Genomic DNA, 25,811 nt, shown 5'->3' on the forward strand with positions numbered 1-25,811 from the left:
TTTTATTCTTCCTTCTAAGTGAGATTCAAGCATCCTCCCTTGGGCCTTCTTGTTTAGTTTCTTTGGGTCTGTGGGGTGAATCATGGGTTCTTGTACTTCTTGGCTAATATCCACTTATCAGTGAGTACATACCATGCATGTGATTTGGGGTCTGGGTTACCTCAGGATATTTTCTAGTTCCATCCATTTGCCTGCAAAATTCATGATGTCTTTGTTTTACTAGCTGAATAGTATTCCATTGTGTAAATGAACCACATTTTCTGTATCCATCCTTCAGGTGAGGGACATCTGGGTTCTAGCTGCTGTGAACATGGTGGAACACATGTCCTTGTCGTATGGTGGAGCAGCTTTTGGGTGTGTGCTCAGGAGCGGTATCAGGAGGGCAGGCTGCTCTGAGATTCTTGGAGTAGACAGGCTAGGTGCAAACACATGGGCACCTGCCTCAGTTACTGAGCACTAGGCTACGGGCAGAGCCTGTACCAGGCTGTTTCTTTCATGAGTACAGAACACACATGCATCCAGAGCTAGACTGTAACTCACACTGTGGACCATGCTGGCTTCTAACTAGTGATACTGTACCCTTAACATGATCAAGCCGGACTCACAACCACGGTCTGGAACATGTGCACTGGATAAGAAGAGCAGGGACCGCCCAGTGGTGGTGGTGGTGGTAGCCACTTTTAATCCCAGCACTCAGGAAGCAGAGGCAGGTGGATCGCTGTGAGTTCTGCCTCGTCTACAGAGTGAGTTCCAAGGACAGCCAAACCCTGGCCCCCCAAAAACAAACAAAACTGTGTTTTATTTCATTTTGCATGTGTATGATTGATTGTCCTGGTGCATTAGAAAGTCAGAAGAAATGGATTCCCAGAACTGGAGAGAAGGTTGGTTTGTGACACTGTATAGATGTTATAGGTGGAGAATCAGGAACTTGATGAGTCTGGAAGCCTTAGGGCTGGTGGGATTGCTCAGTGGTTAGGTGTCTCAGTGGTTAAGAACATTGGCTGTGCTTCCAGAGGTCCCAGATTCAATTCCTAGCAGCTCACAACTGTCTGTAACTCCAGTTCCTGGGGATCTTGCATGCTCACACAGACACACATGTAGGCAAAACACCAGTGCACATTTTTTAAAAAGATTTTACACACACACACACACACACACACATACATATACTGTAGCTGTCTTCAGACACACCAGAAGATCTCATTACAGATGGCTGTGAGCCACCATGTGGTTGCTGGGATTTGAACTCAGGACCTCTGGAAGAGCAGTCAGTGCTCTTAACCACTGAGCCATCTCTCCAGCCCCACCAGTGCACATTTTAAAAAAGACAAACAGATATATGTGTGTCACCTTAAGCTGCATATCACTTCTGCAGGTTGCTTATGGGTGGATTCAGTGGTGCTTTCATGGGGTGACAACCCTCCAGGAGGTTAGGCAGCAATTCTCCATTGTCTTCTCAAACATTTTTGTCTGTTTGCTTGGTTGATTTGTGTGTGTTATTTCTAAAACTGGCTTCCAGACTTACCAGATTCCTGATTCTCCACCCATAACATCTATACAGTATCACAAACCACCCTTATCTCCAGTTCCGGGAATCCATTTCTTCTGACTTTCTAATGCACCAGGACACTTACGCAAATGCAAAATGAAATAAAATACAGTTGTTTTTTGTTTCGTTTGTTTTTGAAAAGGTGGTCCCTATGTAACCCTGCCTGGCCTGGAACTCACTGTATAGACCAGGCTGGCCTCAGCTCACAGAGATCTACCTGCCACTGCAGGGACAGAGGCCTGTGCCACCACACCAAGGTAAAGTGAAACCTTAAAATGTCATCCTAGAAAGCCAGACATATTAATCATATTAATCTGAAGTGAGCCAGAGCCATGAAAAGAAAAGAAAAGAAAAAAGAAGTTCGATTAGCTCAGCCAGAGACACCAGAAATCAGGAGGCTGAGGGCAGGGCTTCATGGCACATTCTTATAATTTCAGATTCAGGAGACAGAAGCAGGAGGACTGCAAACTCCAGCCAACCCGAGCCACAGAGCCAGTACAAGGCCAGTTGCAACCGAGCAAAAACCTGGCTCAAGAAAACAGAACCAAAAATTAACAAACAAAAAAACATTTGAGATAAAGGCAAAGCTACTTTTAGAGAAAGAAGCCAATCTCTCTCATGGTGAGCATCATGTTTAAGAGTTTAAAATTACTGTGCCTAAGAGAGTTATAAAACAAAAAATGCCTCTAGTCTATAAGCCCCACCTGCCCAAGGATGATAACTTTTGTTCTTGTAATCGCCCATACAACAAACCGTGTGTTTTCCCTTCTGTAAACAAGCTTGCTTGCCCGACTACATGTAGGTAGGATGTATTCTTGACTGCACACAGGTAGGATGTGTGTGTGATTACATGTATGCAGGAGATACATCAACATGTGTGCTTGCCCCTGGTTACGCACATGCAAGATGCACATGCCTTGTAGGTTTGTTATAAACCCCTAACTTAATTGGTGCTGTAACTTGAAAGTGCTCTCTGGCCCAGTCCTGGTATCGTGCCTATCCGGTGCCAGTTTGGTTATGGGTCTGGGGTCAATAGTCAGCAATATGACCATGATTAAATTTCAGTAAACAAGAAGCTTTATTAAATACTGGCCAGTCCACAGATATTGGCCAGATCTGTAGCCAAGATTTCCAGAGTGTGGCTTTATTTATAATTTTACTGTTCTGGGATACTTTGTGAGTGTTTGGGGGCCTCAGAGGATAAAGGCCAAAGCCAGTGTTCTGATCCCTGCCCTGGCTGTTTTGCTGTAGTGAGCCAGCTGATGGCTCTGCTCCAGGGACAGCTTTAGGCAGGCATCTGAATGGTTAGTAAGACAGATGGCTCAGTTCCTGTGTGGGAGATACAGATGCGGTGCTGGTGGCATGGTAGGTACCAGGCCTGGTAGGTACCTGGGCCTAGGCAAGCGCAGTATGTGAGAGTGTAAGGACTGCCACGTTTGTCATTTATTACATTTCAGTGGTTGACTGGACTGTCTGGCCTAGCTCACTCTGAGGTTGAACAACAGAGGGAAAAAAAATCCCCATGCTATACAAATTTAGAATGCAACAAAACTGCTATTCAGTATGCCTGGAGTGGTGTTTTTCAATTTATTAAACAGCTTACAATTACATTGTCAAAATTCTTTTATAATGGTTGCTGAAAATTATGGAACGACTGCTATCCAAGATGGAAAGAGCCACAGAATATAGTCTATTGCAGGGCACGGCTACAGAATACGGCCTACGCCTACGAAGAACGCACTTAGGCACTGCAATTTAAAGTCATGGTAAAGTTTTATTTCTACACATTTTCTCATTATTGCAAAAATATTTTCACCTTTACAGAAATAGCAACAACATTAGATATATAATTCTGTGTTTTAAGGATAATGACTTTTTTTTTTTTTTTTTTTTTTGCTTTTAGGTTTTTGAGACAGGGTTTCTCTGTGTAGCCTTGCCGTCCTGGAACTCGCCCTATAGACCAGGCTGGCCTGGAATTCATGGAGACCCACCTGCCTCTGCCTCCTGAGTGCTGGGATTAAAGGTGTGCGCCACCACTTACCTGCTTACAGTTTACAGTTTTTAAAAGTAACTGGATTTAACGTCTGTCCTTCCCTTTTATTTGCTTCTGTAATGGCTGCTTAGCATTTTGAATCATCTGAAGGGCATCACTGACAGTGTACCCGATGCCTGTGGGCAGGTTCACTTCTGATGCGTCTCTAGCCATCGATTGATGGCCATTTTCAGAGTCCTGTTTGGGGTCAGTACCAGTGAAGGAAGAGCCAAGTTTGTCATGGGGCTCGTGCGCTTCTTCTTGTGGATCCAACTCTCCATTGCTTCTCTCTCGTAGGAGTAGCCATCTGAAAAGAGTACATTGCCTCGGTCAGGTAAAGCAGCGATTAGGGTTAGTCAGATGAACCGCACTCAAGGCAGGGGGCTGCTGTGAATTAAATGCTCATCTCGCTTTGCCTGCACTGGGTCCAAGACATGCCGGCCACAGCGGCTGGCCCGTAGCCTTGAAGGCGTGCATGCTAAGCTCGGACTGTGCTCTGTCAAGTGCTAGTCCGATCAGTGCCACTATAATACTTACCTTGTTCCTCTGAAACACAGCAGCTGAGACCAGAACCCTGGTGACATTCGGGCACTGGGACTGAAAGGGGGTGGGAGGAGGTAGGGAAGTGGGTTGTGAAGATTGTGGTGAAAGGGAAGAAAAGAGCCTTAGGAAGAACTTGGCGAAACCCTTCAATGTACACAAATGGCACAAGAAAGACGCGTCACGGAGGAAATAAATCACTGCCATTTTTATGCCATGCTCCTACAGGCTGATTGCCTTCCTACATGTGAAGCCTGGGGTCTCTGGGGAGGACAAAGGACACAAACCTGTAAGCCCAGCCTTAGGGAGGGGAAGCCAGTCTGGGTGCGTGTGACCTTGGAGCCTCTGCACGTTCACTGCTGAACTTGTCCTGTTCTCAGGCAGCTGCGAGGCCTGCTTCTCTCTGTGCTAAATCCACAACACTTGAAACGGCTGCAAATCGAGCCTGGGCCTCGCCCTCCTCCCGCCCCGACCGTGCGAGTGATAGGAGCGGTGCACCACAAGCTGTGTGTGCACCGTGGTGTGCACTTCAGCTGTGATTCCACTTGTGTCTGCTCTTAACTCTATGGCTGCTGGCATTCTGTTGTACAGCTGCACATCTCCTGTATCCCTTCTACTGACAGAGGCAAATCTGGACGGTTTCCAGCCTGAGGGAATTCTCGCTGCTGCTGTGTGTGCCCTGCTTCCCCTGTGAACCTGGATACACACCAAAAAACTATGTTGTATGTTTTGGGGGAAATGCCTAGTTTGTTTCAACAATAGCCAGACCGTTTTACATTCCCACCCCCACCCCCTCGAAAAAAAGATTCCACTTTTTGTCCTTTTTGCCAGTGTGGATTTCCCAACGTTTTGATAGTTTTTCTGTTTTCCCCAACGTTTTGAGACTAAGCCATCAGTTAATACAACTGCTGTGTGGCTTTGACTTTATTTCCCTAGTGAGCATGATACTGTGCGTGCTGCCCTGTTGTAAAACGGCCTATTCGAACTATCTGCCAATTTTTTTCTTTCTTTTTTTTTTTTTTTTTTTTCTTTTTTTCGGAGCTGGGGACCGAACCCAGGGCCTTGCATTTGCTAGCTGCCAATTTTTTCTTAAAGGACATGATTTCACTATGTAGCCCAGACTGACTTCAAACTCGCAGGAGTCCTGCCTCTCCATGGCTGGAATTCCAGGCATGGGCCACCCTGCCCATTTCTAATCAGATGCTGAATTACAACAACAGTTTGAGCAAGAAAAGCCTCCATTTTACTGTTAAAGCTGCATTTGTTGAACTCTCATTCCCACGACGATGAATACTGAAAACGCACGTGCGGTTCAGCGTTACTCAGCCCTGCCGTTAGAGCCGGGCTGACTAATCCCAGAGCCAGCAGGCCAGATGGGTAAGTGTGCTAAGTGTACAGAGGTAAGGGCCCTTAAAAACTCCTGTCAACACTGTGGTTGTGCTTACACGGAATTAATGTCTCTGGATGTTTTGCATTCAGACGGAAGCTTAAACTTTGCTCTGTTCCTCGCGTCCCTCTGCCTGCTCCAGTTTTAGTCAGAGGTGCGAGTAACTATTACCGTGACCTCTTCCCACTGTATGGCGCTGCTCCGTTACGGAAGCTGCTATTGGCACCCGTGGTGGCCACGCTTACAGAGAGGCCAGGTCTGTGGTATTACACATTTAAAAAGATTATTCTCATTTTATGAGCATTGGTGTTTTGCCTGCATTGGAGTCTGTGTGAAGGTGTCAGATCATGGACTTAGACAGTTGTGAGCGGCCATGTGGTTGCTGGGATTTGAACCCCCGTCCTCTGAAAGAGCAGTCAGTACTCTCAAGTGCTGAGCCATCTCTCCAGTCCACTTAACAGTATTCTTATGTCTTCCTGGGATCTGGGTTATAGATCTTCAGACAAGGAGTATGCGACCCCTTGTGTGGCTGCAACTATCCTGTTTCAGATTGCAGGGGGATTGTGCTTTTTCTTTTTTCCCTTTTATTTCTGTAGATCACAAATTCTTTCATTATAGAAACTGTCTTTAGGAATTTCTTTTGACCTATTAGTTACACTATTTTTTTTAATAAGGGCATTATAAGATAGTGTCCATTTGGATCCTATTTGTAATATAAATAAACCATAACCTAGCTAATAATCTTCTTTGTCCTGTACCACATATTTATTACATATTTTTTCCAAATATGTAATAAGTTTTTCATAGCCTCTACTCTGGTGGAAGACCCTGCTTCTGTTTAAGAGGTTGAGGAAAACGTCATCTTCTTCTCACCCGCATATACACATGTACTCACAAATGCCAACACGCACACACACACATGTATCCACAAATGCCAACATGTACACACTCATACACCAGACGCTTCAAGCTGTCCTACCAAAGTTCATCCCCAAACAGAATTCCCAGGCTCACAGGACCACCAGAGCTTTCACACCATTCACCACCACCTCAAATCCCTGCAAACGGACAACTAAGAACAGGGCAGCTGGTGAGTTCCCACTTAGGTTTGCATGAGTAAACTTTAATGGTAGTCAGGGAACTGAGCTCCAACAGGTCACCAGGAAACACTTCTTTCTCTTGTTTGCTTGTTTTCACTGCATGTCAAAGTTTCATGCTTCATGTGTGTATGAGTTTGAAGGTCTTACCCGCAGGCCTGACGTGCAAGTGCTCTACCACTGAGATGCTAGCCCTGACCTAGGAACTCCAAACTTTCCACAGAATGAAGAAAAATGCTAAAAGAAAAAGTTCCTGGAGAGATCCTGAGGAGATGGCCCACTGGGTGAAGCACGTGGTGTGCAAGCATGGAGCCCCAAGCTTGGGTCCCAAGATCCCATGTAATAGAACTAGGTGGTAGGCAGGGCTGTTCTACTGTGACACAGACGGAGACAAGCAAGGCCACAGGAGCTTGGTCATCTTCAACAGAATTGAGGAACAAAGACTCTGTCTAAAGCAAGGTGAAAGGTGGGGACCCAAACCAGAGCTGTCCTCTGACCTTTGATGGGAGTTCATGTATGACCACAGTCATCCATAGCGGCTCCTGGAGTCTTCCAATGGGTCAATTCCCTTCTAGTTTCTTGTTTTTTCCCCTTCTAGTTTCTATTGCATTCACTTTGTGTATGGGAGTACAGTGTGTGGTCAGAGGACACCTTGTAGGAGTGATCTTGTCTTTTCACCATGAGGTGACCTCTAGAGGTCAAACTGAGGTCACCAGGCTTGGCCAACCCTAGTCCCAATGTGCTAGTTCAAACCTTCCCACTTCTAGACTTTAATTTCTAGAGAGAAAGCAAATTAAGTATACCAAAAACTTTCTCGTTCCATTGTGCCTTGAACGAAGGTATTTTTAAGAGAGATAGCTGTCCTGCAGGGTTAACACTGAGAAATTAAAGATTTCAACCTCTTGACATCTTTCTAAACAACGAGTATGTACTACTCAGTGTACATACAGTTAATAGTACCTCATTAGATAGGAACTATGACTTATATTCAGCTTATATCACATGCTTATCTCGATTTCAGTCAAGAAGCCGTTCCAAGGTCACACAGGTATAGATAACGGTGCTGAGCTGTAAACCCAGGCGGCCTGGCTCCGGAGTATACACTGCTACTCTGCATGCTAAGAGCAGTGCAGGGAAATGGCTCAGTAACTGGAGTTTTGAGCGCGGTCTCAGTGGGAAGGTAACAGTGTTAGTAGAGCAGGCTATGAAGGTTCTAGAAAGGTTTAAGAGGAAGAGAATGACACAGCTGATATTTTCCTACAGAAATGCCAGTCCAGAAGAGTGGGCCCTGAACAAAGAGAACACACGCACATCATATCAATGCCTCGAAGCAACACGCATCAACCCATCCAGTGAATTTTAACTCAACTGGAGTACGGTTCCCCTGTGTCAGGACTTCTGACAAGAGGCAAAGCAGTCACATCTGCTATTGTAGATTCTTAAGATTCAAAAATGATGAATCAACGTAAAAACGGTACAGTGGTCTCCACCAAAATCAAATATCTTTTTCCAAAGAGGCCATGGAGAAAATACAGACAATGCACTGCCTCACAGCAGACACACTTAAAATGTCAAACTGATCGCTCAATACACGATGAAAGAGGGGCCAGAGGGGGTATTATGAAAGATGCTTCATTGCAGGGAGAGGTTTAACAGCATCATGTGACCCAGGATTAGAACAGCCACAACACCATGTGTTTGGGAATATGGGCAGAAACTGGAATTCGTAGTTATTAACTTAAAATGCTGTATTCACCTTGAGAAACATTTGGGCAGTTTTAACACGCACTTAGTAAACGACCTACAAGTTCCACTGCTAAATATCTTCTCCTGAGGAAATGGGTCCTGCCCAGACAAAGAGCTGTGTATGAATGTCACGGCAGCTTCAGACATGACAGTCCATGGCCAGCTAGTGGACAGATGGATTGTGGTATGTCCAGTGCAATGAACACTACTGTGGTAAAAAGAAATAATTACTGATATAAAACAAGATACATCAGTTAGAAGCATCTGCACGTTTCAGGCTTCCACTGAGGGGAAAAAGGGAGTAAGGCAGACAGTGATAGAGAAAGACACCCAATGTCAGCCTCTAAGTGTGCACACACGCCTGCCCATGCACACAGACACACAACTCACGCAGTATGATAGCCACATGGGCTTAAGTGAAACTTCAAACTCAATCACTTTGTCTCAATTCCAAATGTAATGTCCCCAGTTTGTTTACTACAAAATATACCCCACTTAAGAGAAACAAAATGGGAATCCTGAACACGGCCCAGCTACAACAAGCATGTGAGAAGTGTTCCTCTGTCCTCCGGGCAGCCCGTCACACACCCGAGCCCCGCAGTCCCCACACACACCTGATGCGATGACGGGGTCCTTCATAAGTTCCCTGGTTATTGGGCAGATGAACTCGTCAGGGATTCCGGAAGAAAGGGACTCCATCCTGGTCCTGAGCTCATCAATACTCCGCAGGACTTTGCTGCGCAGACCTAGAGACTCTAAAAGAAAATCCGTTACCTCGGGCAGCAAGTGAAAGTCTGTAAAATGAAATGTTCCTGGGAAGTGAGATAAACTTTTGGAACTTGAGGCTGTGAGGACAGGTAATGCATGAAGCTATCAGTATCATCTTCCAGGGAGGCAGCACGGGGCACAACATTCAGACCAACCGAGAGGTGGAAGATCTGGCCTGTCTCGAAGCAGAAGACTGCGATGGGAACACTCAGTAATGAAGCCATGCGCCTCCTGCAGTCCAGGAAGCAAGAGAGGGGGAGGGAAGGTGAGCCAGCCCCAGTGTCCTCTGCAGGGACATCACCGTGAGCTAACTGGATCTGGCTGAGTCTCGGTTCTTAAAGCTCTGCCAACCCCCTGCGGCAGCACGGACTGGCACCTGAGCCTTAACACATGGACGATGAGGCACACGCGCCCGTGCCCTAGCAACCCAGACAACTAACAAACAAAGGCTCATGGGCTTTTAGGAGTTCTTAGAAAGAAAAGATCAAAAAGTGAACTCTGGTAAAAACAAAGAACAAACAAAGCCCCTCTCATTTCAGTTTATCAATATATGATTGATTATTCATCTCAGTATAGGAATTCTGACCCAGTGAACCTGCACTTGCCATTTGACCTTTCTACCAGCTTATCAATTCCAGGCTCCAAGCTCTACGGCACCACACTCTTCCAAGGGCCTGGCTCTGAACCGAGGCTGGTGAACACACACGGGTCTAGTGACTGGACTGAGGGGTTTGCTGACCCTGTCCAAAACTGACTTCTTGTTCTTTAGCATGCATACTTGAGTTAGACAATGGCGTTCACAAACGCACAGATTCACAAACGCCTTAAAACATCTCAGCGTCGTGGATAGATTCTCTTCACACAAATGGACGGCATAAGGAGTCAGTTCTTAGGGGAAACAATGACTGAACTGGAAGAGTTGGAAGGCAGAAGATGAAGTACAGAGATGGAGAACACATCCACAGTGGCACCCTTTAGTCACCCTTCCTGAGAACCTGGTTTTTTGAAACAAGATCTTTCTATGAGCATTTCATTGGCAAACTAGAAAATGGCTTGGCTTTGGTTAAAATACTATATTGAGAAACTCAAGCATGTTAAAAAAAAAAAAACCTTTTTCTTACATTTACAAAAGGCCTATTGACAAGGGGTTTCACAGTGCTCAATCTCTTAGCAATGGTTTCTGTGTCCATCGTGCTGGATACACTACCTTGTTACTGTGTCCACCGTGCTGGATATACGACTATCTTTGGACCACCACATCCCAATGTGCTTTTTAGTGATAGGCTACTCCCATATCCCAGACAGTTAGCAGGTCTGGACTTTACACTGGCATTAGGAACTGAGGGATGAAGCTACAGTGACAAATGCAGGCAAAACATCTCTGCGTGTAGAAAGCAGACATCAGCGTGTATGCCACCAGTTTGCCTTTTCTACTCATTTTCAATCCCAACATGAATTCTGTCTCAGTCCAATTTACTGTCTTAAGGAAAAGTGTGCTGTTCCTAAAATTCAAGACTAAAGAAAATTCTTTGTAGTTTAAAATAGCAGTTGAAGATTAAAAGTTAACTTCTATCCTGAAGAGAAATGAAACAGAAGATTTCAACACCCTTTGGAATGGGTGTGTAGTATGCATGCCTATAATCTTAGCCTGCGAGAGGCTGAGGCAGGAGAATTGCAGAGTTTGCCACATAGATCTTGTTATATAATACTAAAATACCAGACATTTCAGATGTTCCAGAGAACACATTTTCTGATTCTGCTCCTAAATTACTGAATGTGCTAGCTTTCCAAACTGTAAAGCAGAATGTCCTATGTGAAACCTGTCACCATTGCCCTCCAGTCTAGGCCAAGTCCATGAAACCTGCCACCACTGCCTTCTGGCCTAGGCCAAGACCATGAAACCTTAGGCCAAGACCAAGTATGAAAGCAGAAGTAAATCACACAGTGCTGTTAAAAGGTAGGGCTTTGGGGACAAACAGGATCAGAACCCTTAGAACAGAGACCCCAGAGAGTGAACTCATCCATCCCTCCAAGTGAAGGTACAGTGGGAAGGGTACTGTCCATAAACTAGAAATTACTCCTGACTAGACACCAAACCTTCCAGTACCTTCATCTTGGATTGGGCAGAATGAAGAAATCAATTTCTGGTAGTTTATGGGATGTGCCATAGCAACCCAGATGCATTAAGGCAGCAACCTACGTCAATGAGGACATGCAAACCAAAGCCTAAAGGAGAAACCACAACTGCTGGACAGTGCTGGAGAGACACCGGGGCCACGCCTAGTGCTGGTGGGACTGCATAATATACGGACTGTCAACTCCTCCAGTGCCACTCGTGATCACCCACGGTCCACTGACTCTACTATGAATGGGTACACGAGAAACCTGAAAAAAAGGCATTCATACAAAAACTCCACATTCACAGAAGTATTATTTATTACTTCTAAAAACATGGCGCTGTCCCGAATTCTATCAACTGACGACAAGCGAAAGGACAAAAGCCGGACAGAAAAGGTCACGTGCACCGAGTACTAATATAAAGTCAACTAATATAAAGTCAATAACAGGAAAGTTTGCACACAAAATACTGGTTCCAAAAGCTGGAAAGAAGGGGAAAGAAATAGGGGATGGGATTTCTTTTAGCGCTGATAAACATGTTCCAAAATTACACAGTGGTAATAATGGCTGTAACACTCTGCGAACATGAGTGTGCACACACACCACTGCCAAGTGTAAACCTCGCTTCAGAGTCACTTTGACTGGTGAGGTATCTCAGTCAGCTGCCACACAGGCGTGAGGATGAGTTCAACAGCCAGAACCCAGAACGTGACAAGCCAGGCATGGTGACCCACGTTCATAATCTTAGTACTGAAGATGCATAGCCTGTCATAAAATCACAGCATATGTGGCCCCTGGGCAATGACAGAGGGCCCTGTGACCCACCCGCACATGCAGAGACACCTATGTAGATGGATACACATACACAAAGATTTTTTTCTGAAAAGTAAATGTTAAGGACCTGAACTGTAATCAAGTGTTGTTAAAGTATAAAAAATAAGGTGCTGTCTTTCACCCCCACTGGGTATATAACTTTCAAAAATTATAATTCTAAGCTGGGTTTGGGTACTTGAAGAAATTCTTTCCTCTTTCTAAGTAGGCAAGTGTGCTCTCCTACACAGGACTGACCTGAAGAAGAGAAGGAGGGAACCACAAGCAGCTAAGCCCTGAGGTCAGCAGGGACCTCACTGAGAATCTGAGGACTGCGGGTCGGTCTCCACTCTCCTTACCGATTTTCATATCACCAGCCAGACTTTCCTTTGTGAGGTGCAATAGTTCTTTCCCGTCGATGTTGTTTGTCCGGAAAATATCAACGAGGTCTTCCAAGCCTTGAGCACGAAGCCATTTTGAGACATCCTCCTCTGACCAGTCCTCAATGAAATGTTTCAGCTGATCGCTTACGCTTCCTGCTTTAAAACCGCAGGCCAAGTGAATGGAAAACAAATGCTTCTCCAGCCATTCCCACCTTGAACACGTTGTACCGTTTTAACTTCCCTTTAAGAGGTGAGGTAGATCTTACAGGAGTGAGCAGATGCTATGGGAAATGCTAGTCTTTAGGAACTTTTCACTGCAGAAAGACAGGTTTTGGTTTTGTGGTGCTGGGGGTCAAATCTCGTGCCGCGTGCACGTGAGCCACACTGACCTGCACTTCTAGTCCAACTTCTCTTCACTACATAATCCTCCCTCAGTCGGCTCTATCACCTCATATCAGCACACCATGTGGTTACTGCACATCAGCACACCATGCAGTTACTGCATATCAGCATGCCATGTAGTTACTGCATATCAGCATACCATGCAGTTACTGCATATCAGCATACCACGTGGTTACTGCATATCAGCATACCATGTGGTTACTGCATAACGGCACACCATGTAGTTACTGCATATCGGCACACCATGTGGTTACTGCACATCAGCACACCATGTGGTTACTGCATATCAGCACACCATGTGGTTACTGCTGACAGTGCGGAGTGGGAAACTCCTAACACATGTCTGCGCTTCTCGGTGAGGCCAAGGAAGAAAGCCAGTGCGCACGGTAAATCTGTGATTCCTATTCTGTCCTTGGGTTACAGTCACCAGAGAAACATGGCTCCAAATGCAAACGACATTAAACCATGTATGCATGTATAGTCATAGACTGTATGTGCAAGCATTTATCGCCACCCTAACACAGGACCCTCAAAAATTAGTTTTAAGGTATATGGAAATTGAGTCTGAATGGTGTGTTGGGACAGGCAATATGAATGCATGCCAAGGATTTATTAAAGTTCAGGCTTGGGAGTACAGCTCTGAGGTAGAGCACGTGCCTAGTGTGCACGAGGCTGCAGGTTCAATCCCCAGGACCACACACATACACACAAAGGAAGTGCCCAGATTTCTGATTAGTGTTGAGATGGGTTAAGGATGCTCAATGCTTGGGTTGGGGCTGTAGCTTGCAGAGAGCACCTGCCCTGCAGGACGGAGGCCCTGGGTTTGAGAGCACTGCAGAACAAACAAGGGTGGGGTTGTCTTACTGACCTTGGCAAGGTGTTTCCAGGTCAAACTGCCAAATGTTCACTGTCTTGTCCATCGAACCAGTAGCAAGTAAGAGAGTGTTGGGTGCAAACGCACAAGTCGTGACGTACCTAGGTGACAGAGACAGCTGTTACACAGCATCTGGCACCTTTGCTAATCACAGTAAAACAATGTGAGATTCACTTCTGACCTGGTATGCTGAGTCAGCGTGTGCAGCACACTCTGAGTTCCCTGAAAGACAACATGATCACTGTTACTCAGGCAAGAGACAAGCCAGGCATGGCGCCTCACTTCCAGGGACATGTGCTGAGTGCAGTCCTAGTAACCAACTTGTTGAGACTTAGAGACAACAGGAGAGCTGAGGTCCCTGAAGACTTAGAGCTTTCTATACAGGGACCCTGGCATTTGCCAATGTGGTCGAGACTAAGTATAGAGTATTCCTGCTGGCGTATCCCATCTGTACGTACTGCAGGATCAGTGAATGAAAGCCGCTGACATTCTGACTACACTTAGGCAGCCATCAATGTGCAGGCATTGTCCTCGTTAGGGTTCCTATTGTTGTGATAAATAAAACATCATTTCTAAAAGCAGCTTGGGGAGGGAAGGGTTTATTCCTGCTTGCACTTTCTTTTTTTTATTTTCGGGAGCTGGGGACCGAACCCAGGGCCTTGAGCTTCCTAGGCAAGGGCTCTACCACTGAGCTAAATCCCCAACCCCCTGCTTGCACTTTCAAACCAGAGTGTATCACTGAGGAAAGTCAGAGCAGGAACTGAGGCAGGAGAGAGAGACCTTGGAGGCCTGCTCTCCATGGCTTGCTCTGCGTGCTCTCTTTTAGCACCATGGTCTCAGGGGTGGGTGGTTTCTCACATGCATCCTTAAGAGAAATGCCCAACAGACTTGCCTGCAGGCAATTGGATGGAAGCTTGTTCTCCCTTGAGGACATGCCCTTCCGAGATTAGGACTAACGACAGGCATATTTTACAGGAGGAGTAGCATATGTTTTATAGATAAAAGGCAATATTATAACTATTTGTGAATATAAACTATCCCAAAACAAGCTGGTGGGAAATCCCACGGCTCTGCTTCATCTGGTTTGAGTGTTCCCATTTTTTTTAAAGATGTATTTATTCATTATATATAAGAACACTGTGGGGTTGGGGATTTAGCTCAGCTGTAGAGCGCTTGCCTAGCAAGCGCAAGGCCCTGGGTTCAGTCCCCAGCTACAAAAAAAAGAAAAAAAACAAAAACAAAAACAAAAACAAAACACCGTCTCTGTCTTCAGACACACCCAAGGAGGGCTTCAGATCTCATTACAGATGGCTGTGAGCCACCATGTGGTTGCTGGGATTTGAACTCAGGACCTCTGGAAGAACAGTCAGTGCCCTTAACCACTGAGCCATCTCTCCAGTCCCAGTTTGTTCCCATTTTTTTGCAGGAACATCCAATAACTTCAACTCCTGTGTAGGTAACTAACCTTTGGTTGCTACCACACTCTGATGCCTTGTGTCTCCACTGACTGGCTGCCTTGGCTGATGCCTGAACCCAGTCACCAGTGAGGTGCCAGGCAGCACCGAGCCCCTCCCTCCCTCCCTCCCTCCCTCTCTCTCTCTCTCTCTCTCTCTCTCTCTCTCTCTCTCTCTCTCTTTTCTTTCCTTTTTTTCGGAGCTGGGGACCAAACCCAGGGCCTTGAGTTTGCTAGGCAAGCGCTCTACCACTGAGCTAAATCCCCAACCCCACCGAGCTTCTCTTAAAGATCATTCTCATCGACTGCTATCTTGGTGAGATGTAAAACTTCCATTTTTATTTATACTCCTGCAATTCAGCATTTACTCATATAAATCTGCCCCGAACTTGTATTTGTCCAAGACTATGGTAACTTACTTGCTTATGCTGGTCCCTAAATCCACCTGTACCCTGAGAACTATTGGTAGACCACATTCAACCACACCCTGCTGTATGGAAGCCACGTATGATGAATGTTTAGACACTGGTGTTCTCTATGGTGTTCTCTATGGTTTCTATGTGTTTTCTATGGTTAGATTTAAAATTTCATCCATCACAAAGACATTATTAAAATATCTAAGGTTTTTCCAAGTATCTTACTGTTTCAGCATTGTGAGAATGTATGTTATATTCTTGGGCACCATAAACATCTATATTAAAATAAATATATATTTTTAATAACTACTGAAGCAGTTATCTCATAAACAATTTATATAGTTCACACAGAAGATCTGAAGTACTTACAATATCATAGATGATGACAGACTTATCCACTGACCTAAAAAACAAGAGAGAGAGAGAGAGCAACAGTGACAAGCTCTGTAAAAACCAAGTGCTGCTTCCTGGAAAATGGGGAAGGCTGACACTAGGCATTTGGAATGGACAGGCCATATCGGGGAGGGACTCTTCTTGTAGGAAAAAGAACTGCAATACAGAAAAAACCATGACACTATACCAATGCACTTGGTTTACACGATTAAGATATGTCATTTCGCCCCACCTCTCTGCCTTTCCCTGTCTCTACTCCCTCAACTTCCTTCCCCATGCCCTAAATAAACACTATTCTATAAAAAAAAAATGTCATTTCTAAATCTTCCACCCTTAGAGTCTTTCTGCCACCACCACGCACAGGGCAAGGTCAGCAAGGTGAGTGCTGACATGGACTCTGTAACTGTCTGTATCCATCATTATGAAAATGGAGCGGGCTACAGTAATGGCGACACACCTGTTACCTTAACTCCTTGTTCAGTACGTGACCGAACACTAGCAATGCATACTAGACCCAGAACCTTCCTCATAAATTCAAAGTAAGAATTATACTTGAAAACTTCAACTCTAAGACAGGAAGCATATAATACATTCCACATACAAGAACTCTAAAACAGTAGGAAAGTTACCAAATATTGTTATGCCAGACATAATTTACAGACATTCTCACTTAGTCCTAAATTCTGTAAATTATAAGTTATCATTTCTGGGATATCTAAAATTCCTATGGAAAAGTCCATATTTTATTATCTTTTAAATAAACACTAAGGGGTGACATCAAAACATGTCAGGCTGGGTTGGCGCACACCTTTAATCCCAGCATTCAAGAGGCTGAGGCAGGTGAATCTCTTGAGAGTTCAGGGCCAGCCTGGTCTGCAGTGTAAGTTCACAGTAAGCCAGCCAAGGCTCCACAGAGAAACCGTGGCTCGAAAAGCCAAAAAGTAAATAAAAATTAAAAATTAAAAAATAAATAAAAGACAGACTGTAACATGGTAGAGCAACATCAGTGTTGGTAATCGATAATCCAAGAAAAAGAACAGCTGCATCATATTAGATGTTAAAGACGTCACGAAAGACCAATTCTTAGGGTCAAAATATGCACACTTGCTTGCGCATACACACACACATGCACACACGCTCAAATCCACTTGAGTGTCTAAAGGAATGGTAGCCATTCTCACCAGAGCCCATTCATGGTAAGTTTACGTCAAAAACAACCCTCCACGCTCGTCCGCATGACTCGGTGTCTCAAATGTATACACTGGCTTGGGTGTCAGCGACTAAAAGGGAATCCCACTTGGTGATGCTGCCTCAGATGCGGTGTCCCTTAGGAAGCGGGACTACTGTCAGTGACTTCTGTGAGTACTGGACCGGGGCAGCGAGTGGGACAGGGACTGAGTTTTAGGGACTGTCCTGTTAAGCCACTGCCGGTATAAGGGAACTGTTAGCTGATTCACAGAACATAGGACCCCAGCATTCACTTGCAGAATAAGAGAAACAGGTGCCTCGGTGGGGGGAAGGAACTCGTGTTTTGGGGAATAAGGTGTTTGGCCTCCCGGTTCTTTCCTTCTTGCAGCCAGAAATAAGACCAACTGGAGTTTGGGGAAAGGCAATGGGCCATGTGGCTCAGCTCCCACTGCACTTCCTATTTTCTGATCTGATTATGATTTATGATCTTAATAACTATAATTTATGATCTAATTAATATTAATTAATAAGTGTGGGACTCATGCTGCCCAAAAGCCAAAGGCATGGAATCTGCTTTGTTGTTGTTCCTGTTGTTTTTCTCACTTTTCAACACAAGGAGAAAACAAAGTATCCTTTTTTATTTTTGTAACTCAAACCTCTTTACAGATTTGCGAGGCCTTTTAATGCTGGCTTCTGTGGTGACCTAACCCCTAAGATCATGGAGAGCAGGAGCCTCTAGGTGAACTGCAAGGACAGATTTTGCTGTTTACATACAATGCTCCTTGCACTTGCTGGCTCCAGAGCACAGGGTGAACAGAACACAAGTTCTGCAGAGGGTCAGGGGAAAGCTGCTTCCGGAGGGACCAGAGAGCACGAAGGGGAAGCAAGCTTCTCCAGACTTTTCTAGATGGCAGGTGCTGGCATCATGGGCCTGAAGGCAAATCAACTGTGTGAGACAGGCATGGACACCCAAGTGTCTGCCAAGCCAGGCACTGGGAAGGTCACCACAGATTTAAACAATGCCACTCTCACTACCGTTTGCTTTAAAATCTCCTTGGAAACCGTGCAAGTATGTGATGTGTTTATGACAATCACCTGGGCGGAGGAGAGGGATTCCAAGCCACTTCTGGGTCCTACAGATAACAAAATCCACATGTGTTCAAGTCCCTTATATAAAATGGTAATGTATTTGCACACACCCTACCCATGCCCTGCATATACTGTAACTCTTCCCTGTATTGCTCTTATCCTAACGAAGTGCAAATGTTATAATAGCTATACTGTATTGTTGAGGGAATAGCAAGTATAATGTCTGTACATATCAGCACAGGTTGGATTTTTCCCCCGGTAACGTCCATCTGTGTTTGACTGAATCTACAGACGGAAAACCCAGAGACACACAGGATCACCATGGTCACCATTTGTGTTTAAGCAAATTAGAAACACTACAGAGTTGTCTGTTTTTAATTCCTAATACGTGCTGCTGCGTATCCTTTGTCTGAAATGTTTCGGGCAGAAGTGTTTCTGTTTGGAATTGTATACACTTCCTGCTATTTTGTATCGAGGGACTTCACATCCCTAAACTGAGAGCCCGAAAGCAGAAGTGCTCCAAGCTGCACAGCCCTGGGAATCTTGCTGGCACTCAGAAGGCTGAAGACTGAGAATTTTGCCTTTCAGAGTGGAAATTCTCAAGCTGTACTGAAGGAGGGATAGAGAGAATGCCCACAAGCTCCTAGGAGGTCCTCAAGAGAATCGCTGACTCACATTGTGACTTGACTCTTTGCTATGCCTTCAATACTGTGACGGGTCTTACATGTTGGAACTGCTTCTGAAGCTGGAGGAGAGCTGGGGTCACAGGCCAGGGGAAGAGCGCTTACCTACCATAAATGAAGCCTGGGTTATGTTCTTTAGAACACAAAAGGGAAAAGGAAGGCAGCTTCTACGGCTCAACTGGGATTACTTTGGCCTGAGACCATGAAGTCTCTCATTCCTTGAGCCTTTTTTCCCCAGGCTAACTGCACTGATTCTGTTTGTGGTTATCACAAATGTGTTAGTCTGATTCTCAGCATGAAGACGGAAGAGGAAGTAGGCTTCTGAAGAGGAAGGCCTTGGTGGAGGACCATTAGGTTCCTGGTTGCCCTCCTCTCAAGAGACTAGGGTGGTTCTTTTGGAACTCCAAGTCAGTTCTGCAAGCAGGCTGTAATAAAGCTTGCACCTGACCCCCGAGAGTCCTGCTTTGGCTGACTATCTCAGCACCATCTCTTGGCTGTGTGTGGTGGTACACACCTTTAATCTCAGCACTTGGGAGGCAGAGGCAGGTGGGTCTCTGTGAATTCAAGGATAGACAATGAGTTCCAGGCAAAATTTATTTATGTATATTTATATATACATATGTTGTGTGTATACCACACACATACGGGTGCCTGTAGAGACCAAGAGTGGGTGTCAGATCTCCTGAGGCTGGAGTTAAGGCTGCTGACAAGGTGCAGAATGAACTCAGGTCCTCTGGAAGATCAGCAGGAGCTCTGAGTCACTAAGCCATCTAACCCCACACTCCTTTTCTCTGTAAGTTACCCGGCCTCCAGTATTCTAATGCAGTGAGGTCAAGCAGACTTACATAATACATGTTAATCCAGAAGAGCTTCTAGAAAATAAAGTTTCCACCTTTATATCCGCCTATCTGCATATTTAAATTCTACCACTTTCCACATTATCCCCATCTCTGCTTAGAGCTGCCAATCTAGGTCCCACTCTTGGCACTCATTTGCCTTTGAGCCTTTTTGCGTGCACACACAGAAGTGCGCATGCTTCCTCTTGCTTTGGGCATTGGCTCTCCCTTCTCAGGCCTGCAGTCTGTCTCCCAGTGACTGAGTATATATGAAACCTTGCTCTCCTATTAACCACTCATCTGCCCCTCTCTCCCAGTAGCCACTTTAAGAACTTAAATACTTATATTTCGCCGACTTATAATTTCAAATCGCTCACTTTTCTGCATATCCAAATGAACTAAAAACATCCAGAAAAAAGAGTCGAGTGGGACAAAGAACAGTGGTTCTCGACTCGTGTCATGACCCCTTTTGGGGGGGGGGGTCATATATCAGATATTTACATTACAATTTGTAATGGTAGCAAAGTTACAGTTAGGAAGTAGCAACAAAAACAATTTTTGCTACCACACCATGAGGAAGTGTAGTAAAGGGTTGCAGCATCGGGAAGGCTGAGAACCACTGCCCTAGAGCAACGGCATACACCTAGAGCACTCAACATTGTAACTTTGTTATAAAATGCCAGCCACCGAAGAGTGACACAATACACCAGTGAGAGAGAACTGCTGAGCTATGAGAGGAACTGGAAACGACATCCAGCAGCCGCAGCGCTGAGCCTGTGGTTTGGAAGGAAGGGAGCCACCAGGCCCCAGTGCGACCATCATGAACGTCAACTATGAGGGCTGGCACTCACAAGTCCCCATGTCCTGCAGAGCATGTTCCTTGCTCAGAGCCTGAGACAGCCACACGTGTGTGTTCAACCTCTCGTAACCTCTCTGTCCACTAGGCTGTCCCTCAGACAGGAGAAGAAACTCGACTCGAGCTCTCTTTTATGAATCCCGGGTCAACAAAGAATTGGCTTTTTCTGTCTGCAAGGCTCACCCTAGGCTTTAAACTCACAATCCCCCTGTTGCAGCTTCCTCGGTAATGGAGTTATTACCACAGTGCCATGGCGCACAGCTTTATGGTTTTTTGACGAACACTATTCATCTTTTGAAATGAACATCTGAAATAGTGGCAAATATGACTGGTTGGCTGGTTGGTTGATTGGCAAGAACAGGAAGACCTGGGGAAAAGATCCAACAGCCATGGGCCAGATGTTTTAAGCAGAAGTTAGGAGCATGGGTATCTTGGCTTTGGTCTGAGTTACTGTGACAAGCCTTGCATGTGTGTAAGACTGTCACAGCCTGGGAGTCTTTAGAAGATTTAGAAGTCTTTAGATTTAGAAGATCCAGTGGCAGAGCTAGGAACACAGAGAGCTCAGTGGTGGTGAGTGGGCTTAATGTGCATGAGCCCAAGTTCAGGTCCCAGCATCACCAAAAGAAAGAAAACCGAGTGGCATTGTGAACTAACCCACACAATATAGAATACATATTAAAATTATATATAATTTAAAAGGAAAAAATTTGGTCATAGTGACAAAAGCAAACCAAAGTAAGAACTTTTACCTACAAAATTTTTATAACATACGGCACTATTTCTATTCTACTAGGATATGTGTTTATCTGATACACTGTATATAGCTTGAACTGTACATCTGTGTAGCTCACAACACAAGTAAACACTGTTATTTATCCAGAATTACATTTGTACTATATTTTCAAAAGGGTACTTCATTGTTGAATTCTTTCAGCTATTATATTTTTCAGTTCATAAACTCATAAGCCAGAAATACTGTATCATTTTTATGCTATTAAATCAAAGTGAATCTTACTGACTTCCATCCCCCTTGGCTGGTAAGAGAGCCAGCCCTCCACTTCAGCCACACTCACCGCTTTTCTAGGGCTTCGGAAGCTCAAGGTTCTAGCCCGTGGTTCTTAACCTTCCTAATGCTGAGAGGCTTTAAGACAGTTCCTCATGGTGTGGTGACCCCAACCATGAAACGATCTTCACTGCTACTTCATAGCTGATAGCTGTAATTTGCTACTGGTCTGAGTTGTGATGTATCTGATATGCAGAATATCCAATATGTCACCCCTGAGAAAGGGTCGTTTAACTCCCAAAGGGCTTGCAACCCACAAGTTAAGATGGGGTGGTAGGATCCATGCAAGGCATGACAACCAAAACTTGGCCCCTGTTCCTATATCTGTCTCCCAGAAGTGCTGTCACAGTATAAATCCATGTATCCCTCCAGTCTTAGGCCAGAGCACTTGTGGGCTGTCTGTGAGAACGTAGGAGGCGTACGATCCTTCTGGGGCTTGGCTCTGCTGTTCCCTCCTGTCCCACTGCTCTGTTTGCTCTTATTTAAAGACACCGAGTTTCCTAAAAGATTTATCATTATTTATTTACTTATGTGCTTATTATGTGTACACGTCTGTGTCTGTGTGTGTACATGCAAATATTTGAATTTGACCACACGGAAAGGAGACAAATGCGGTAATCTAATTTCACTGTTACGGACTCTGTAAAGGTGCAGAGCAGGCAATATTAAGTCTAGAATATAGAGAATCATGTGCCATTTCACTCCAGAACAATAAATATGACAAACAAAGGCAAACGGGTGAATTCCCCCAGAAGGCTTTTCCAGCCATGGCGCACACTGAATTTCAAGAATGTTTAGGCAGTAAAGCAAAGCTCCTCCCACTCTCCAAAGGAACAGTAAGTCAGTCATGGGGTTAGCTCAGCATAGAGCACTCTCCTGGCACAGGCAAGGTGCTGAGTTTGTTTCCTAGCATCGCCAAAAGACAGCAGAGGTCATGTCAACTCGGGGCCAGGGACAGTACAGAGCTGTTGCAGGAGACCTGAGTTCAGCACCCAGAGCCCTCGCCATCACCAGGGTGTGCTACCACTGCTGGCATCTTGGTCCCTGCACTTGCACGCACCCAATATGGTCAGCCGTAAGTATACACAATAAAATAAATCTTGAAAGTTAATGTCAAAGGGGGATAGAGCCTGTCTTACGCAAGTGTCTAAGAATCTTTTTAATCTAAACAACAAAGCAATCATATTTTTTGTTTTCATTTGAAAAGTGGCTAGGCTGTCAAACTATAATAAAAATTTTATGAAGGAAAAAAGATTATAAAGTAATTGAACCAGTCATATATGTTCAAATAAAGCTTCATAAAATAAAGGTTTGAAAGCAATGTTCCAATTGAGAATAGGAAATCATAAAACTTGTCAAAAGAGCCTTTTAAAATAAAAAGCTGACTAGAAACTTCAGAACTGAAGTTTAAGCAAAATTCTAGGTCGGGAGGCTATTAAATGTAGCACAGTAGGGGCTAGAGAGATGGCTCAGCAGCTAACAGCACTGGCTGCTCCTCCACTGGACTTGAGTTCTATTCTTAGCGCCCACATGGTAGATCACAGCCACCCATAACTCCGGCTCCAGGGCATTGGACAAGTGCACTTGGAACACACACATGCAGGCAAAACATTCACATACACATAATTAATAATTAATTAATTAAAAATTTTAAGAAGCACAGTAGTTGAAGAAAGCATTAGTAAGGGAGAAGTCAAGAATGAAATATAGAAAGATAGAAATGGGCTGGACAGATGGCTCAGGGTTAAGGGCATTGGCTGAGCTAGCAAAGGACCTGTTTGATTCCCAGCCCCCACACGGTGACTCGCAACCATTTTTAAGTCCAGTCCCAGGGGATCTGACACCCTCTTCTGGCTTCCACGGGCACCAGGCACACATGCACTACACAGACAAAACACTCATATACCTAAAAAAAAAAAAATTGAGAGATTAAAAACAAAAATATAAAAGAGGCTAAAAGACATAACACGGTTTAAAGGTACAGTTCGCACTCAGCTGGGCTCTTAGAGGGAGAAAGGGACAAGAGCAACAGCAGAAGAAATGAGAATTTCTAAAAACTGCTGGAATATCATTCCACAGAGTTAGGAAGCTGAAAGGATTCTTAGCACTGCTGGCTGCTGGTTCGCACCATGCAGTCTCCTCACTCAGGAGGTACAGGTGAACGATCACCAAGAGGTGATCAGGACCAGCCTGGTCTGCATAGCAACTTCCAGCCAACCAGTGCACTCTGGTCTGGCCAGAGGGCTTAGTAAGCTAAGGTGCCTGGGGCCAAGCCGGAGGACTTGAGGTCAGTCCCTGGTACCCATGTGGCAAAAGAAGAAAACCCACTCTTACAGAGAGCATGCTGCCCTGCCCCCCACCTCACCTCACCTCATTTGATTAAAAAAAAAAAGTCCCAGTAAGGTAAAACTAAGCCCACATGTAGGTACACTAATGTGAGTATATGGAACACCGCACACCACAAGTTTTAGGACCATCCAGAAGGAAAAACCACGACTCACATCCCGAGTGACAAGACTGAAAGGTAACTTTCTCTACAGCAACAGACCGCTTAAATACGGCCTAGCCTATCTGGTGCAAGCAAGGTTGGTTTACCCTAGAAACGGGTGTAATTCACCTGTGGCCATCTTAGAAGAAGCACACGGAGAGAAAATCTGTTGTTGAAATACATCAAAACGGCTGGGTGGTGGCGGTGCACACTTTTGATCCCAGCACTCACGGGGCAGAGGCAGGTGGATCGCTCTGAGTTCAAGGCCAGCCTGGTCTACAGATGAGTTCCAGGACAGCTAGGGCTACACAGAGTAACCCTGTCTTGAAAAACCATAAGCTAAAAAATAAATAAATCAAAATGAATTTCTACCCTTATTGTTTGGGGGGAAATACAAACTAACCATGCTAAAGTAGCACTTTTTATTTATTTTAGAAGACCCAAAATACGAAGTGTAGGAAAGGATAAAACACACTGGACTGGTGGAATGGCTCAGCAGGTAAAGTGACTGCCACCAAGCTTGATGACCTGAGTTCAAGCCCTGGTCTGGAACTCATACAGTGGAAGGAGAGAAGAAATTCCTACAAGTTGTGCTCTGACCTTGACAGACATACTATGGCATGTGCCGACAGATGACTGTTATAAAACCACTGACAACAGAGGACTGCTGTGGGAGCATGAATGGGTTAATTAGAGATAGCTTACCCTGATGCAAGCATCTGTCCATCGTGGGAAAAGGCACAGGCCAGAACAGGGGCACAGTGCCCACTTAGTGTGCTTCTATATTTTAACTCAAAGCCTGTAATTAGCAAGGCGAGAGAAATTAATAAGTTTATGATGCCTACAATTTAAGTCAATACTACTTCATTAATACACTTAACAATGTGAGCAAAAATCCTCATGTATTCATTCAGATAATCAGATAATTATGATGTAGTTTTATGAGAAGGTTTAAAAACATCAGTAATAGCTGGGTATGTAGCTTTGAGTCCAACACACACACACACACACACACACACACACACAGACACACAGACACAGACACAGACACACACACACACACACACACACACACACACGCTCCAATAATAATTTTTTCTTATAACCCATTAAATCAGTGCCATCAATGACAGATTATTTTGAATAATGCAAAGAGTAGGCTGGAAAAATTTCATAATCACTAACATCTTTAGACATGTGAAGGGTACCCAATTTATTTGCCTGATAAGATAAAGATAGGCTGGCCAACAGCCTTAAAAGCCTTAAAAATACCACATGCTTATGTTTTGTAAAACCTAACATTACCAAACATTTTGTCTTCTGTACATAAATCACTGGTAATTTACACATCCTACTAATCCACATCTACGGAACTCTTAGAAGTACTATACTAGCTGGGCAGTGGTGGTGCATGCCCTTAGTCACAGCATTTGGGGGTTGAGGGGAGGGCACAGGCAGGCAGATCTCTGTGAGTTAGAGGGCAGCCTGGCCCACTGAGAAGCCCTGTCTCAAAACAAGCAACCAAAAGAAAGTGCGATCATAAAATCCTTTCTATGCTTTTTAGAATCACTGAAAAATAAACACACAGAACTCAGTGTATTCTGGTGCCAACATATAGGTGTAGCCCTAAGAGGTTATGG

The 25,811-nt window shown here is 44.8% G+C and overlaps 1 protein-coding gene across 6 annotated transcripts in view; it reads right to left on the reverse strand.

Annotated features, from left to right (window-relative positions):
* Positions 1-3,303: 3,303 nt before the first annotated feature.
* Positions 3,304-25,811, reverse strand: part of Wdsub1 (WD repeat, sterile alpha motif and U-box domain containing 1) — a 30,498-nt gene continuing 7,990 nt past the window's right edge. For 2 of the 6 annotated variants that reach the window (XM_087653081.1, XM_087653080.1), the window contains exons 5-11: positions 24,877-24,970; positions 15,945-15,978; positions 13,888-13,928; positions 13,701-13,807; positions 12,407-12,583; positions 8,966-9,106; positions 3,304-3,888 (exon numbers count right to left, since the gene is read on the reverse strand). In XM_087653081.1, the coding sequence (XP_087509207.1) occupies positions 3,731-3,888; positions 8,966-9,106; positions 12,407-12,583; positions 13,701-13,807; positions 13,888-13,928; positions 15,945-15,978; positions 24,877-24,970 (752 nt within the window). In that variant the 3' untranslated portion in view covers positions 3,304-3,730. Of the gene's footprint in view, positions 3,889-8,965; positions 9,107-12,406; positions 12,587-13,700; positions 13,808-13,887; positions 13,929-15,944; positions 15,979-22,179; positions 23,590-24,876; positions 24,971-25,811 lie in introns of those variants that run through there. The other 4 variants (XM_087653083.1, XM_087653082.1, XM_087653079.1 and 1 more) reach the window with 3 other exon arrangements.

The sequence above is a fragment of the Rattus norvegicus genome, chromosome 3 (assembly GCF_021556685.1).
Source record: "Rattus norvegicus strain SHRSP/BbbUtx chromosome 3, alternate assembly SHRSP_T2T, whole genome shotgun sequence".
NCBI lineage: Eukaryota > Metazoa > Chordata > Mammalia > Rodentia > Muridae > Rattus > Rattus norvegicus.